At 34.2% G+C, this 13812-nt stretch overlaps 2 protein-coding genes across 2 annotated transcripts; both read right to left on the reverse strand.

Annotated features, from left to right (window-relative positions):
- Positions 1-7330: 7330 nt before the first annotated feature.
- Positions 7331-8266, reverse strand: LOC110901623. The gene has a single exon (XM_022148434.1). The coding sequence runs from the start codon at positions 8264-8266 to the stop codon at positions 7331-7333; it is 936 nt and encodes a 311-aa protein (XP_022004126.1).
- Positions 8267-9688: 1422 nt separating this feature from the next.
- LOC110899225 lies at positions 9689-12544 on the reverse strand. Its single transcript, XM_022146102.2, has 2 exons — positions 12315-12544; positions 9689-10296 (listed from the first exon to the last, which is right to left on the reverse strand). Exons 1-2 carry the CDS (start codon positions 12480-12482, stop codon positions 9772-9774), a joined length of 693 nt encoding a protein of 230 aa, XP_022001794.1. The 5' UTR covers positions 12483-12544; the 3' UTR covers positions 9689-9771.
- Between the last annotated feature and the right edge of the window lie 1268 nt (positions 12545-13812).

A 13812-nucleotide genomic window follows, 5' to 3' on the forward strand; every position in this document is an offset into this window, starting at 1 on the left:
GTCATACTTGTGAGTTCAGGTCATTGGAGTCCGTCGAGGCTTTGGTGGGATAAAGTAAAGTTCGGAACAAGTTGTTAAGGTTAGGGTTTCACTCCTGACTTAGCAACTTCTTCCTAGTTTTAGTAAAATTGAGGAGATTATTCATCAAAATATGGATTTCACTCCTGATTTGGTATAATTCTCCTCGTTTGTTATCGAAAATAATGAAAAACAATCATTAGGAAATCGTTGATAATTTGATAAAATCAGCATTGACCAAGCAATTCAGTCGGGAGTTTGCGGTTTTCACACCTAATCCTGACTAAATCACTTGACTTTATTTGAAAATTCGAGTGCAGTGATAGCGAAGAATAGCAGAATATAGCACATAAGCTTGGTCTGTTGGTTCCTAACTATAGTCTAGGTCTCTAAGACAACGACCCGGACTAGGTCGTGTCTAGCCTAATTCCCTATAGTTATGGCTCTGATACCAATCTGTCACACCCCAACCGATGGCGGAATCATCGGGGCACGGCACTGAGCGAAACAGATTGTCCAGAAGTTTCCATAATAACTATTAATATTACTCAGTTAAATGATACGTCCCATACCGTATCCCAAATAAGAAAATAAGTTATTACAAATAACAACCTGTCAAATATTTCTGTTCCGACAACTCAGATTTAAATAACATGGAATTATAAATATTGTTTTTGCTTCTAAAGACCCCTAGTTTGACTGCTACAAAAGACCCCTAGTTTGACTGCTACAGACAACTATTTGTTGGGGGCTCTAGACGCCTTATTCTAGCCTCGCTTCCCTAGCAAGAATGCATCTTAAACACCTGTCACATACGTTAAAATAAAGTCAATACATATAATGTAAAGGTGAGCATACAAGTTTGATATAGCATATAGAGTTCGAAATAGTTTACGCATAACCAGCACGTACACAGAGGAAAACGAAGCATGTTAATTATCGACATGGATCTATCGATACCAATGACTGCGGGTTGACTGTCCGAGATAGTTCGCAATACATGATTACCACCGTAATCCATGCAAGTAATTGTCCTTAACAACCCCCATGTGAGCGGGTGCTGAGTCCAAACTATAGTACTACGTCGTTAAGGCAGGTAGACAGCATTCCACATGTAAACATAACAAGCATTCATTTAGTCACGTAATACATGCAAGACAGTTAGCGCATAAAGTAATTGAGTAGTGTGTTCGATTGTGATTTAGATAAGTAACGTATGTGACACCCAAAAGTGCTAACGCAAAAAGGGTTCGAGTATACTCACAGCGATTGATTGATGGATTGAAGGGAGCGCTTGAGAGTAGGGTTAGCATGAACAGTTCGATAGCATAACGATGAGTAACGCGAAAAATGGAAACAAGTGACAATGGGTCGAACAGCCTTGTCGATCGAACGGTAGGTTCGATCGGACGGTTGGTTCGTTTGGCTGAATAGTCCGTTCAGACAGCCTATTCGATCGGCCGGTAGGCTCGATCGGTTAGACTGTTCGAGTGGATTGTTTCTTCCTTTGTGTAGGATGTGTTTGTGTATGATGGTTTGAACTTTTGAAGTTTTTGTTGTGTATTTGAAAACATTGAATTATTCTTACCGAACCGTTCGATCGACCGGCTTAACCGATCGGTCAGGTACTTCAGTGATAGTCCTTAGTTAGGTTGTCACCTGATCGGACAGCACTTTCGATCGGGTGGCACCCAGGTTTTGGACGAGTTGAAAATCGACTAAGTATTGAAGCATAGTATCTCATGATCTGAAGAGTAATGTTATCAAACAATGGTTCGATCGGACATTACTTCGTTTAATACTAGACTTCATCAATTTGTTAAAGTGTGGGGCCATGTGCTAGCCTATCGGCTGGCCTGGTCGATCGGCTGGCATGTCCGATCGGCTGGTCTGTCCGTTCGAACAGCCTGCCCGATCGGTCAGCTTCCTGACCTGGTCAGCCTGTTTGTCTAACACTTGGCTGTTCCGTTTGTTTGACGTTATATCGAGGTGTCTTGACACCGTTTCGAACTATGGAAACCTTGTTCTCACTTGTTCCTCCTGCTCGGATAGGATCACCCAAATCCGGCCGGTGAACGGTTCGGAATGGAGTTTAAAGTTTAACCCGGAATCGATGAACCTCGTAGATAGAATCCGAATCTTGAACCACACAATCATTAGAATGATTAGTGAGTTGGCTCAACCTCCGTTTCCGTTGATTTGAAGGCATTGAGTGTAAAAGATTTGAAAGAAAAGTTGGAAAATCCTTCTTTCAATCCGTTACACCGTGTAATGTTTAGATCTATATCAGATCTTTGTTTGTTTATGTGGAAATCGGCTAGATCCAAGTGATTCTTGGTGGATTGAATCCAAAACATGAAGTTCTTCAAGAACACCATGATGACATTATCCTAGAACCCTCAGATCTTGATGATTTCACGGTTAGAAAACAAGATTTAAAAGATAGAAATGTGTAGGAGTGTGCATAGATCAAAAACGTACAAGATTTAGGACGAATACTTACTGCGATTGAGAGAAATCTGAGAAAAGGTGAAGAACACGAGCTGGTCGGTCAGAGAGTTTCCAAAAGTGGAAAGAATGGCAATGAGAGGGCTATTTATAGGCTTCCCAAAGAGGAAAGGGCTGGCCGATCGGCCATGCATCCCGATCGGACAGCCTGTTCGATCGGACGGTCTGTCCGATCGGTTGGGCTGTTCGATCGGCTGACAATCTGATCGATCAACAGCCTGTTTCGAGCGTTTGGGCGACGATTTCTGATATTTCCATTTCGATTGAGGATGATACGGATACGATAGAGTTTCCTATTCAAATTACTTTCAGTCCCAACCACTATATCTACATATAAGCATCTACATTTCACACTATCTCCTTCGTCACCATTTATCGTACGTCGATTTCGATTGAGTTCGATTGAGTTTCGGGTTTCGATTCGATTCGATTGATCACCACACACATCACATAAGGTAAACATGCACAAGTAACACATAAGGCACACACACACGTATGATAACACTAAAGTTCACATAATTCGAGTTTCGAGTTCGATTTTGATTTGCTTGATTGCTGATTAATAGACTTTATCGCATTGTTACTTCTTGCCATTCAAGGTCGTTAAGCGTTTTGCATTGATTAAACATTCGATTACCTCGATTCTTGATTAATAATACTTACTCCACATAATACAAAAATAAAAACAGACTATTTACAGTCAAAGAAGTCAATCTTGACTTTGACTTTGACTTTCGAAAACACGGGATGTTACACCTATCCCTACCTCAACCTACTCGTTTGGCTCTATGGTCCCACCTTGCACATTGAAACAATACAAACCTAGGATTCTATGGGATCGTGTTGGTGCATATTCGGTGACAACAACTTAATAGTTTGATTAATTAGTCTTTGGATATTTTGTAATGGGCTTAGCATATTGGTTAGTGAGTTTATTGTGATAATGGGCTTGGAAAATGGCCTAGCCCAGTAGGAAGCCCAATTCACAGACATGTGGTATATAAACATGTTTTGTGATTAGGGTTAGTGCGGTTAGAGAGTTCTTGGAGGCTAGAGAGATAAAACTTTTTAGAGAGAGAGAAAAAACGAATTAAGGTTTGTGAAACAAGATCACAGAGAGTGGCTGTGAGGTTGTGAGGTATTGAATTGATTGTAAACTACAAGTTGGATAATCAATAGAATACCGGTTTAATTGTGATTTCTGTTTCCTACTATTTTCTGTGCAAATCTGATCTAGAGGATTTCGTACTCTAGGTTAGTTTAACAATTCTGTGAAAGATCCATAAGATTAAGGGGCCTACAGATCGACGCCTCATCATTATCCTATTGCCTCAAATTCTCCCCCGCCACCCCTTGTTCATATGCCTCCCCATGCACAACCAAAACCCTATGAGACAACTGGAAATCCTCCATGCGGACCTCTACCGAAGCCTTCTCGTCATTCGGCGTAACACCGAAATACAATTTTGACGAAAAATCTGGGCACCAATCAACCTCACTTTCCTGTACCTAAACCACCACCGATCTCTTACCTACTTCAATTCTACCATCCCTGAGATTTTCAAACCTGTATTAACTAGTAGAGATAATATCGTATTGGAAAGAACCACATTTTCCAAGGATTATTAGACACCTAAAGGACTTTCCCAAACCTTTCACCAATCCTTTCGAATGTCTGACTATCGCATAGTCTCATCGGAATACCAATAAGAGTCACCCACGCCAGCCTTTGGAGCTCAAGCTTCTTGTCTACCCAGAACTCCACGGAGGAACACCACCTTCCCCAAAGATCGCGTTTGTAGATCAAGAAATTGTTAGCTACCCACTAATCTGCTAACGTGAATAGAAGTCTCAACCCACCTAGGCATCGAATTGTAACCCTTTGCGATTCTACATGCCAAGCACTCAGGTTGAAATTCAACAATTTCACCAAATCCAAAGTTTCCCCACTAGAGAGGCTCCCTACAGATGATCAAAACACAGATTCGACACCCCATCAAGAACTACCGAATTGTCATTAACCTGAAAAATTCTTCCTCCCCTTTAGCACATTCCTATATGGAACATCGACGTCCCCAACTAGTTCTCCCTTACCGCCCATCGAGTTTCTCCTCCCTGGCAGGACCTGAACCTTTTGAACTTTAGGGACCCAAACCTTTTGGAGGCTCAAGTTTATGTTTGACCACCTATCCTTCCTTAAAGCTCTTACGACTCCCATCTTTTCCGAACTTTGCCGCATTCACTCCAATCAACGCTTCATCAATGATGGTTTTTGATAGTTCAATAATTAAGTCATGTTTATAACGTAAATCTCTTAACCTCAAGAAACTAAACTTATTTTCATCTGCATATTCTTCTTCGAAACATATGCATCCACCAAGTTCTTATGTTTTCCAAAAGCATCCCGTAGTTGTTTTGTACCACACGAGGGTAGAAGATTTGAGATGAAGAAAGTCATTTTCTTTGTTTGTCCCTCATTTTCTAAACACATAAAGCATTGGCCTCTTTTGTTTTCTGCTTTATGCCACATCCCACCTTTCCTCCTATAAGTAATTGCCATTCTTTTTCTTGTCTCGTTCTCCCTGTTTGTGTCGTCTCAGATCTTCTATATTATCAAAGTAATCTCCTCAATGTGTGCTTTTCTTGCAATTAGTCGAACCTCCCCTGACTCCTTCTCTCCTCCTCGTTTGTTGTGGCTCTAAAAGGTTTAACTCATTGATGTTTAATTATGTATAACATCGATGATTAAGGTTAATTAGCGCACGAGATGATGAATTATGCTTGTAGAAGCTCAATTATCGTCTCTAGTAGTGATTTAGAGTCATCAATTGTTAAATATGGTCAATAATGAACGATTAAGATCATTGATGGTTAATTAGAGGTCAATTAGGATTATAGATTATTAAATATAGTCAAAATATTTTCATCATCAGGGATACAATGATAGTAATTTAGGGCCATTTTAACCAATTATAAAGAAACATTAAGAAAAACTAAATGAAAATAAAAAAGATAATACTATTGTCACAAATATATATATATATATATATATATATATATATATATATATATATAAGTATATTTTGAGTGTGAATGGTTTAAATGAAAAAAAATTCTTTATAAGAAGAAAAAAATTCAATCAATAAGAATGTTTAATTTTTGCTTCTCGTTTAATATTTGTATTTAATATTTAGTAAGGGTATATTGGTAAACTTACATAGATCATTAATTTGTAGTCATCCTTTTTAATAACTAACTATAATTTGCAACTTATTTTTAGAAAAAAGAAAAAAAATAATTTAGAGTGTAAGATAAATTACTAGATTTGTAAGATAAAGTATACAATAAATTTTAGTGTGTAGAAAATGTGTTTATGTGTGTAGACAAAAAAAATTAGGTGTTGTTTATTTTTTCAGAGGTAAAACGTCTGTAGTCTGCGGACCACATCTGCAGACATCTGTAGCAGAAGAGGTGAACCAAACCTCTGCGGTCTGCAAGAAGAAGACTGTTTGTTTTATTACTTCTGCAAACAGTTGAAATAAACTGAAATATAAATAAACTAATTTATAAAACTTAAAAGAGTTTTTCAACATTCAAACTTAAATAATAGTTATACAATTCTGAAATAATATTCCTAAAAAAGACAACAAGCACACTCAATTACGTTCCGAAGTCTTGCATGAGCATGGTTAAATTTCTCTTTATTAGTCAATGCACGTCAACTAGCATGGTTAAATTTCTCTTTATTAGTCAATGCACGCCCAATAAGAAGTCAATTCACAATCAAATAGCAATTTTCTATGTTATAAACACCAACAAGTAATAATCATTAAACATGAATAAACCTCAAAATAATATCCTCATGATTTCTAACAAACCCACATCCAGTTGACTCTAATTTCAAAAAGGTATTTAAAAAAATGGAACTTGATTGGCTTATGATGAGAAAAAGTGTGTTTTTATTGATTTTTGGCATATGGGTTATGTTTGCAATGGCAGTTGCAGATGAGGGTATACCTGTAAATTCATCATTTTTTTCAACAAGGCCTAAAGTTGTAAATATTGGAGCTTTGTTAGTTAATTAAGTTATTGGGAGGTCTGTGAAGCCTGCAATTTTAACTGCTGTTGATGATGTGAATACTGATACATCTATTCTTGGTGAAACCCATTTGAATCTCATTTTACATGATACAAATTGCAGTGGATTTATTGGCACTATGGGAGGTAAATTATTAATGTTTTCAGATTGACAACAACAACTAATTCAACATCAAAATCTCAATTATCATATGGTTTCATGGCTCAATTTCACACCACTCAATTCAGCAGTCAATAAACAAACTCAACAAGCAGTCAATAAACAAACTCGATCAGAAGTTTCTAATTCAACCTACTCAACAGGTATTAATAACCTTCTATAATCCTTTTCAGCAGTCAATAAACAAACACAGAGCAGCTAATCAGTAACAGCGTATGTATAAACTTCGACTGAGGATAAAAGAAAACCCGATGAATGATTTTCCGCTACTTTGCAGCAGGGGCCGACGAGGTAGCAGGGGCTGACGACGCAGCATGGTGGTGGCGGAGGGGAGATGTGTTGTCGGCTGTGAAGGCGGAGGTGGGAGAGGTGGCGTCAGGCAACCGGAGGTGGGGGAGGTTATGGAGATGTTGTGGTGGCGGACAGTGGTGGATCTAGAAAATTACTTAAGGGGCAACGTTTCAAAAAAAAAAAATTTAACGTACTTCATACAATGTAAACGAAACAACGATAGTAGCGCGGTAATAAATAAATTTAAACACATACCTAAATGAGTTCTCCTCTTCGGTTTTTGAAAGCTTGAAACCAGGCCATGACATCCTCTTCTTTTACTTTACAAAAACTTTCTTTTTCGACCACACAAATTAGAGCGTTGTTAAAATACTCATCACCCATCCGATTGCGTAAATCCGTCTTGATAAGCTTCATTTTAGAAAAACATCTTTCAACGGTTGCGGTTGCAACCGGTAAAACCAGTGCTAGCTTTAATGTTCGATAAACCAAAGGAAAAGTTTCATTTTTTCCAGTTTCCACCATTACACGAGCAAGGTCACTCAATCCAGTTAAATTTTCAAATTTATCATCTTCCTTTAAAGTGTGATAAAATGTCGAAAGATCACCCGTAAGAACCCCTCTTTCTTCTTTATTAAAGTCATTCGGATACATTTCAGAAAACTTCACTATCTTTGATATGTCAAATTTAGCAAACGGATTACAAGGATTTAAACCCGACATATTTTTTATCAAACTAGTTGAGACCTGACTAAATCGGCTTCCAAGTTCTTGAAGTTGCATATCCAAAACCGTATTAAAAACCTCAACTTCAAAATGATGTCGGTTAGTAATGACATACTTTCGGTTTCTTTTATTACCATAACTTTCCGCCATATCTAACATCTTAATGTTGTTTTTTTCACAAAAAGATGTTACGTTTGCCAACATCTTTTCAAACCCATTTTGTCTTAAATGATTCAAATCGATTTTGTTTCGTGTTGAAGGACTTGAAGCCAAATTAATAATTGCACTTGGAGTTGGTCCGATATCTTCATTTTCTTGCATATCAATATCATTCTTTGAACTTGGACCAATATCTTCATTTTCTTGCTTATCGTCAATAATATTTGAACTAGGAGTTGCACCCAAATCATCATTTTCTTGGTATTTTCGTTTAAAAAGACTACTAATGAGAGTTTGTTTTTTCATCTTTCAACTTCCAAATTCCCTAATTTTATAAGACAAATAAAATTAAACAATAAGCCCTAAATCAATTTCACATAAACCCTACAATTAAACAATAAGCCCTTACAAAACAGTCACTGAAATCAATTACAAAATTAAACAATAAGCCCTAACAATTCACCAAATGTCTAAACTAGTCAATTATGATCAAAATCAATCACAAAATTAGTCAATTAACAGTCACTCAAATCATTCTAACAAAACAGATAAACTTAAATTACATGATCTCTTCCTCGACTTTCAGAACACCGAACCAGAAGACACCGGACGAATGGACGGCGGAATGGAACGGCGGTGGGCGGTGGCCAAGGGCGGACGAATGGACGGCGGTGGCAAAGAGCAGAAGACACCTCCTGCGCTGCTTCTTTTTTTTCTTCGGTTCTGGCTCCAGTGCTCCTGCTACGCTACTTCTTCATTTTTTAGGCTTTTTCTTTGTAAAAAATATTGGATTATAGGGTATGGGGTTGGGAAATGGGCTATGATAATTGGGCTTTATAAGTATTGGGTAATTAGTTAGGTAGAATAAAAATTTTTGGGCTTACAAAAGGGGTAACATAAAATTTATTAAGGGGCAACGAAATCCAAAAAACGCAAAAAAAGAAATTTTTTTACACTATCGCGGCCGAGCCAAGGGGCAACGCGGGCTACCCCTTGACATAGGGTATGTCCGCCCCTGGTGGCGGAGGAGAGATGTGGTGTTGGCTAGGAGGAGCAAGTGCTAGGGTTTAAGAATGTTTTGAAAGAGTAGAGGATGAGAAGAGGTCTAGAAGTGGGGAGTGCGCGAGGAAGAAGATATTATTTAATGAAATCACTTCCAAAAAACAAATACGCTGCAGACTCAAACGTCTGCGCGTGGTTTGCGTGGGAGAGACATAAGAGGTCCAGAAGTACTTTTCACAAAAAACAAATACCCCCTTAGTATGGGTGATGATAGTATTTATAACTAATTAATTAGTAAAAGATAATAATAAATGAGATAAGAGAAACACTATTAGACCATATGTAATGGGCTTTATAGGGGCATGAAAAAGTTTTAATACTACCCTTACACAATTCTCCATGGGCATTATAGGGCATTAAGAGGGAGGGGCATTTCTAGAATAATGTCCAATGAAGAGGAAAAACAAGGAAACTAATAAATAAAAGAGCATTATGAAATGTTAACCATTACATGAAGCATTATGATGTTAATGTGACAAAAAATACCCTTTAAAGGGCATTAACCATTTCCCGTGATCTTAGTTTGACAATTATATCATTTGTCTTTTTTCCTCTTCTCAATTAATTTTTTTCTGAAATGATCTCCTTCCTCTATTTTGGGTTATTAAGGTCATTAGTGATCTATTAGTATTGTGGAAGAGGTAAAAGCACTCAGTTCTATGTACATTAAAGCTAATGATACAAAATATTCAATTTCATAAATTAAAACAACAAATTATATAGAGAGTTACAATTTCATCAACCATGTATTACACCTCATTTGCTACTTCACTCACCCTCCCTTTCTTCGAATCTTCAAACAAGAAATCTAGATTATAAAGCACTGGAACCATTACGAGAGAGCATAGTAACACGAGCAAAGGCCCAAATATCCAAAGCACAACTGGAAGTGCTAAGTAAAAAAGCCGGTTTCCTATTGCGTTAAGTGAAAAACTCTTCTCTAAAAGCTCGGATACATACATTGAAGTCACTATTGTTGAATCTTGTGGGCAGTTGATCAGGTAATTCACTTGGCTTATGAATCTAATTGATAGAGAATAGCACATAAAAGAGAAGAGAAATATAACAAGGAGTGTCACGTACTTCAACGCCACCATGAATTCTCCATGTGCCCCATAAATTGTGTCCTCAAGGGGTTTTTTAACACTATAAGTACTACTGATAACCGCTGCTAAACCGGAACATAAAAGTATTGATGTGGTGGCCATTAGGGTTGATCCCATGATTGTGTTTCTAAATGTCTGAACGGCTAAGATGTTTTTCTTTTCATTATCCTGCCAAAAGATAGTAAAAGGAAGAGTTTAATGGGTGACAAAAAGATTTATGAGACAGATTTAAGCTCTCCTAAATCTTGCACATGCAACGTACACAACATATGTACTCGTATATGATAGAAAAGTTCGAGCTTGATGGTTTCTTATACACATATATAATAATTACAAAGTTTAAAAGTAAGAAACATTGATAAAAAAAAGTTCAACGATTTAGATATCTCTTTTAGTGTTTTTAATAAACCTCTCTATATATAGAATTCTGGTTTTACAAAATAGTGGAGCCATGTAGTAAAAAAATCAATTCTATCGAAAATGGTTTTCGTAATTAGGAACTAGTGAGATTCTAATGCGCTTCGCGGCGGGTGTCGCTATCATATCAAACCGTATCAAAACCGATTGAACATCATCTACATTGGTATCTGCATTTATTTTTATTGATTTTGTTTTCGGTAAACTGACACTGTATCGCTATCATACCATACCGTACCAACTGAATAACATCGGTACTTATATGTATTCTTTTTTTCGGTTTTCTGTTTAATAGCAGATATTGTGCCGCTACTGTAGGGAACTAAGTGAACAACATTGGTTTGGGTAATACTTATTTTTTTCATTTTTCTTTTGATAAACTGACACCATTCGCTACCATACCGAACAACATGCATACCAGTACTTGTATTCATTTTTTTGGTTTCCGAATTTCAAAAAAAAAAAAAACATTAATACAACTCTGTCTGCAACAATAAATGAATATAGGTACAAGTATCGTGGTAATCTAAACCGATTAATTTCATCAATGTCAGAACCGATGTTCATCTTTATTGTTTTTTACTAATGTAAATCACGTGTTAATACAGGGTGTATGTATCGTATCAGTATTGTAACGAACTGAATCGATACAATGCCCGCGGTAACGCATCGTCACAACACACAGCCAAATAACTTTGAATGTTAAAAAATAAATAAGCATAGATACGAATTATATAATTTAAAAAGTCAATAAACACAAATAGTACTAAAAAAACAAAATGAATAATAAAATTTAAAAAAAAAATACTTAAATATTAGCAACTATTATTTATCACTAAAAACAAATTATATAATAAAATTATTACTACAAATAAAAAACAAATAATAAAAAATTGTAAAGTACTATTCATGTGAGTTTATTTATCACTAAAAAACAAATAAAATTTATTACTATAAAAAACAAATAATAAAAATTTGTAAAGAACTATTCATCAAGAGTTTTTTTTTACTAAAAAACAAATTATACAATCAAATTTATTACTACAAATAAAAACAAATAATAAATATTTGTAAAGTAATATTCATCAAGAGTTTATTTTTATATGTATAATATAACAATAATAATAATAATAATAATAATAATAATAATAATAATAATAATAATAATAATAATAATAATAATAATAATAATAATAATAATAATAATAATCTGTAAATTTATAAATTATAAATTGACACGTTTGTTATTTTATAAAAGATAAAAACAATTTCTTGTGGTATATCTTTTAATAGGACACAAAACGCCTTTTCACACACTCAAAATTCCACTTAAAGTTGCCAGCCTAAACTAGAGACCTTTATGGAATTCATACAAGGACATGCACCCAAACTTGTGTACCCACCAAACATGTTTCACAAATGAATTAATCATAGATAATTCACCCATACACACATAAACGATGTTAAAAAAGCTTTTATAACGTAAGAGTTACCGATTCGATCACAACCTTATTCTTTATTGAATTACAGTTAAAAAAAGTTTTTATAATGTAAGAGTTACCAATTCGATCACAACCTTATTCTTTATGAAATTACAAAGGTGTATCAGTTAACGAATAACAAAGGTATCAAATATAAGTTGTTCAGAAATTATTGTAATTACCAAAATTCATCTTATTGTTCTTAATCATCAAAAGGATTAATTATTAAAAGACAGATAATTTATGTCTTTTAAAGACAAACCGTAAGAATTTGGAGTGGTTACTCACCTTCATAATGGTTGATACCCATAACCGACGTCCATGGGCATTGGTACCAATAACAGTCGAGAGTGGTTGAGTTCGAACCTTATGCCATAACCAAAGGTGATAGCTGATAGATATCATAAACGATAAGGGTACCAGAACTAGATCAAGATAATACTTCTTGAACTCCATCTTTCTTGTTAAGAATTCTGAAGTTTTCGAGCTTATGGTATCACTAATTATGTCAAATATGCTTGTGTGTAGGTGTGCATTTATAGAGGGTGGGTTGCATCTTCGGAGAAGTTACCAAACACATTTAGAATAATACTTTGTACTCAACTAACTTTAATTAGCCTAGAAAATATTTTTATTATAGTTACCACAAATATCGTGACTTTTTTTTTAAAAAAAAAAAACTTCCTACAGTCATTACTAGAAAATCGACTGTTTCCTAATTATTATAATTAGAAATAACCTTTTTAAGATATTATTATTAATAAAAAAAAGGTTTTCCTATATTAATACGGCAATTTTGATATTATTTTTAGTGTCAGTTTAAAGATTTTCAAGTTCAAGTTATATTGTATAAAATGATATAAATTTTATGTGTGTGTGTATATATATATATATATATATATATATAATAGTAAAATTTGAACAAGAGATTTATAGATAATATTAATATCAAGATAAAAAAATTTATGCTGGCACGTATATTCTTTCGAATCATTTATCATAATAATAATCTTCCTATACTAATAAATGAAAATCTTTTATGGACACATGTCACTTCCTACTGCTTTCTCACCTTATTTTTCTATTTATCCCTCATATTAAATAATAATAATAATAATAATAATAATAATAATTTTAAATAAAATATTAGATAAGAATAAATATTTAGATAAGGATAAACATTTGTTTTTATTATGATCATATTAAATAATAATAATAATAATTCTACACAAAATATTAGATAAGAATATATACTTTTATTTTTATTATGATCATATTAAATAATAATAATTTTAAATAAAAAATTAGTTAAAAATACATATTTAACAAAGTAAAATGTTATAATAAGTAAATAGTACATTAAAGTTCATTTTTAAAAGATAAATCTTAACAACTGTATGTGTTAACAAATGACATTATATTTTATTAAACACGCGCAATATACGAGTTTTTTAAAGAGATATATTTTTTATAATTTATTATATAAAATTACATTTATACAAAATAAAAAAACAAAAAAAATTATAATAAGTAAATAGTACATCATATCAATGTTCATTTTTAAAAGATAAATCTTGATGACTGATGACTGTTTGTATTAATATAAGACATTATTTTTTTATTAATTTATTATATATAATTATATTTATGTAACCCGTATAAATACATGAGGTTTTAACCTAATAATACAAATAAGAAAGTGTTATCCATGTATTAGTTATTTAAAAATTAAAATAAAAATTGTAAGATTGAAAGAGAAAATAACATCCCGTTATTTAGAATTCTT

This window comes from Helianthus annuus, chromosome 13 (assembly GCF_002127325.2).
Source record: "Helianthus annuus cultivar XRQ/B chromosome 13, HanXRQr2.0-SUNRISE, whole genome shotgun sequence".
Taxonomy (NCBI): Eukaryota; Viridiplantae; Streptophyta; class Magnoliopsida; order Asterales; family Asteraceae; genus Helianthus; species Helianthus annuus.

What these genes read in the sequence shown, in the direction of transcription:
- LOC110901623 (XM_022148434.1), bottom strand. Translation starts at nt 8,266, where the DNA reads ATGAAAAAACAAACTCTCATTAGTAGTCTTTTTAAACGAAAATACCAA.
- LOC110899225 (XM_022146102.2), bottom strand. Translation starts at nt 12,482, where the DNA reads ATGGAGTTCAAGAAGTATTATCTTGATCTAGTTCTGGTACCCTTATCG. An exon ending in GGGTATCAACCATTATGAAG is followed by an intron (nt 10,297 to 12,314) that starts GTGAGTAACCAC and finishes ATCTTTTGGCAG; the next exon opens with GATAATGAAAAGAAAAACAT.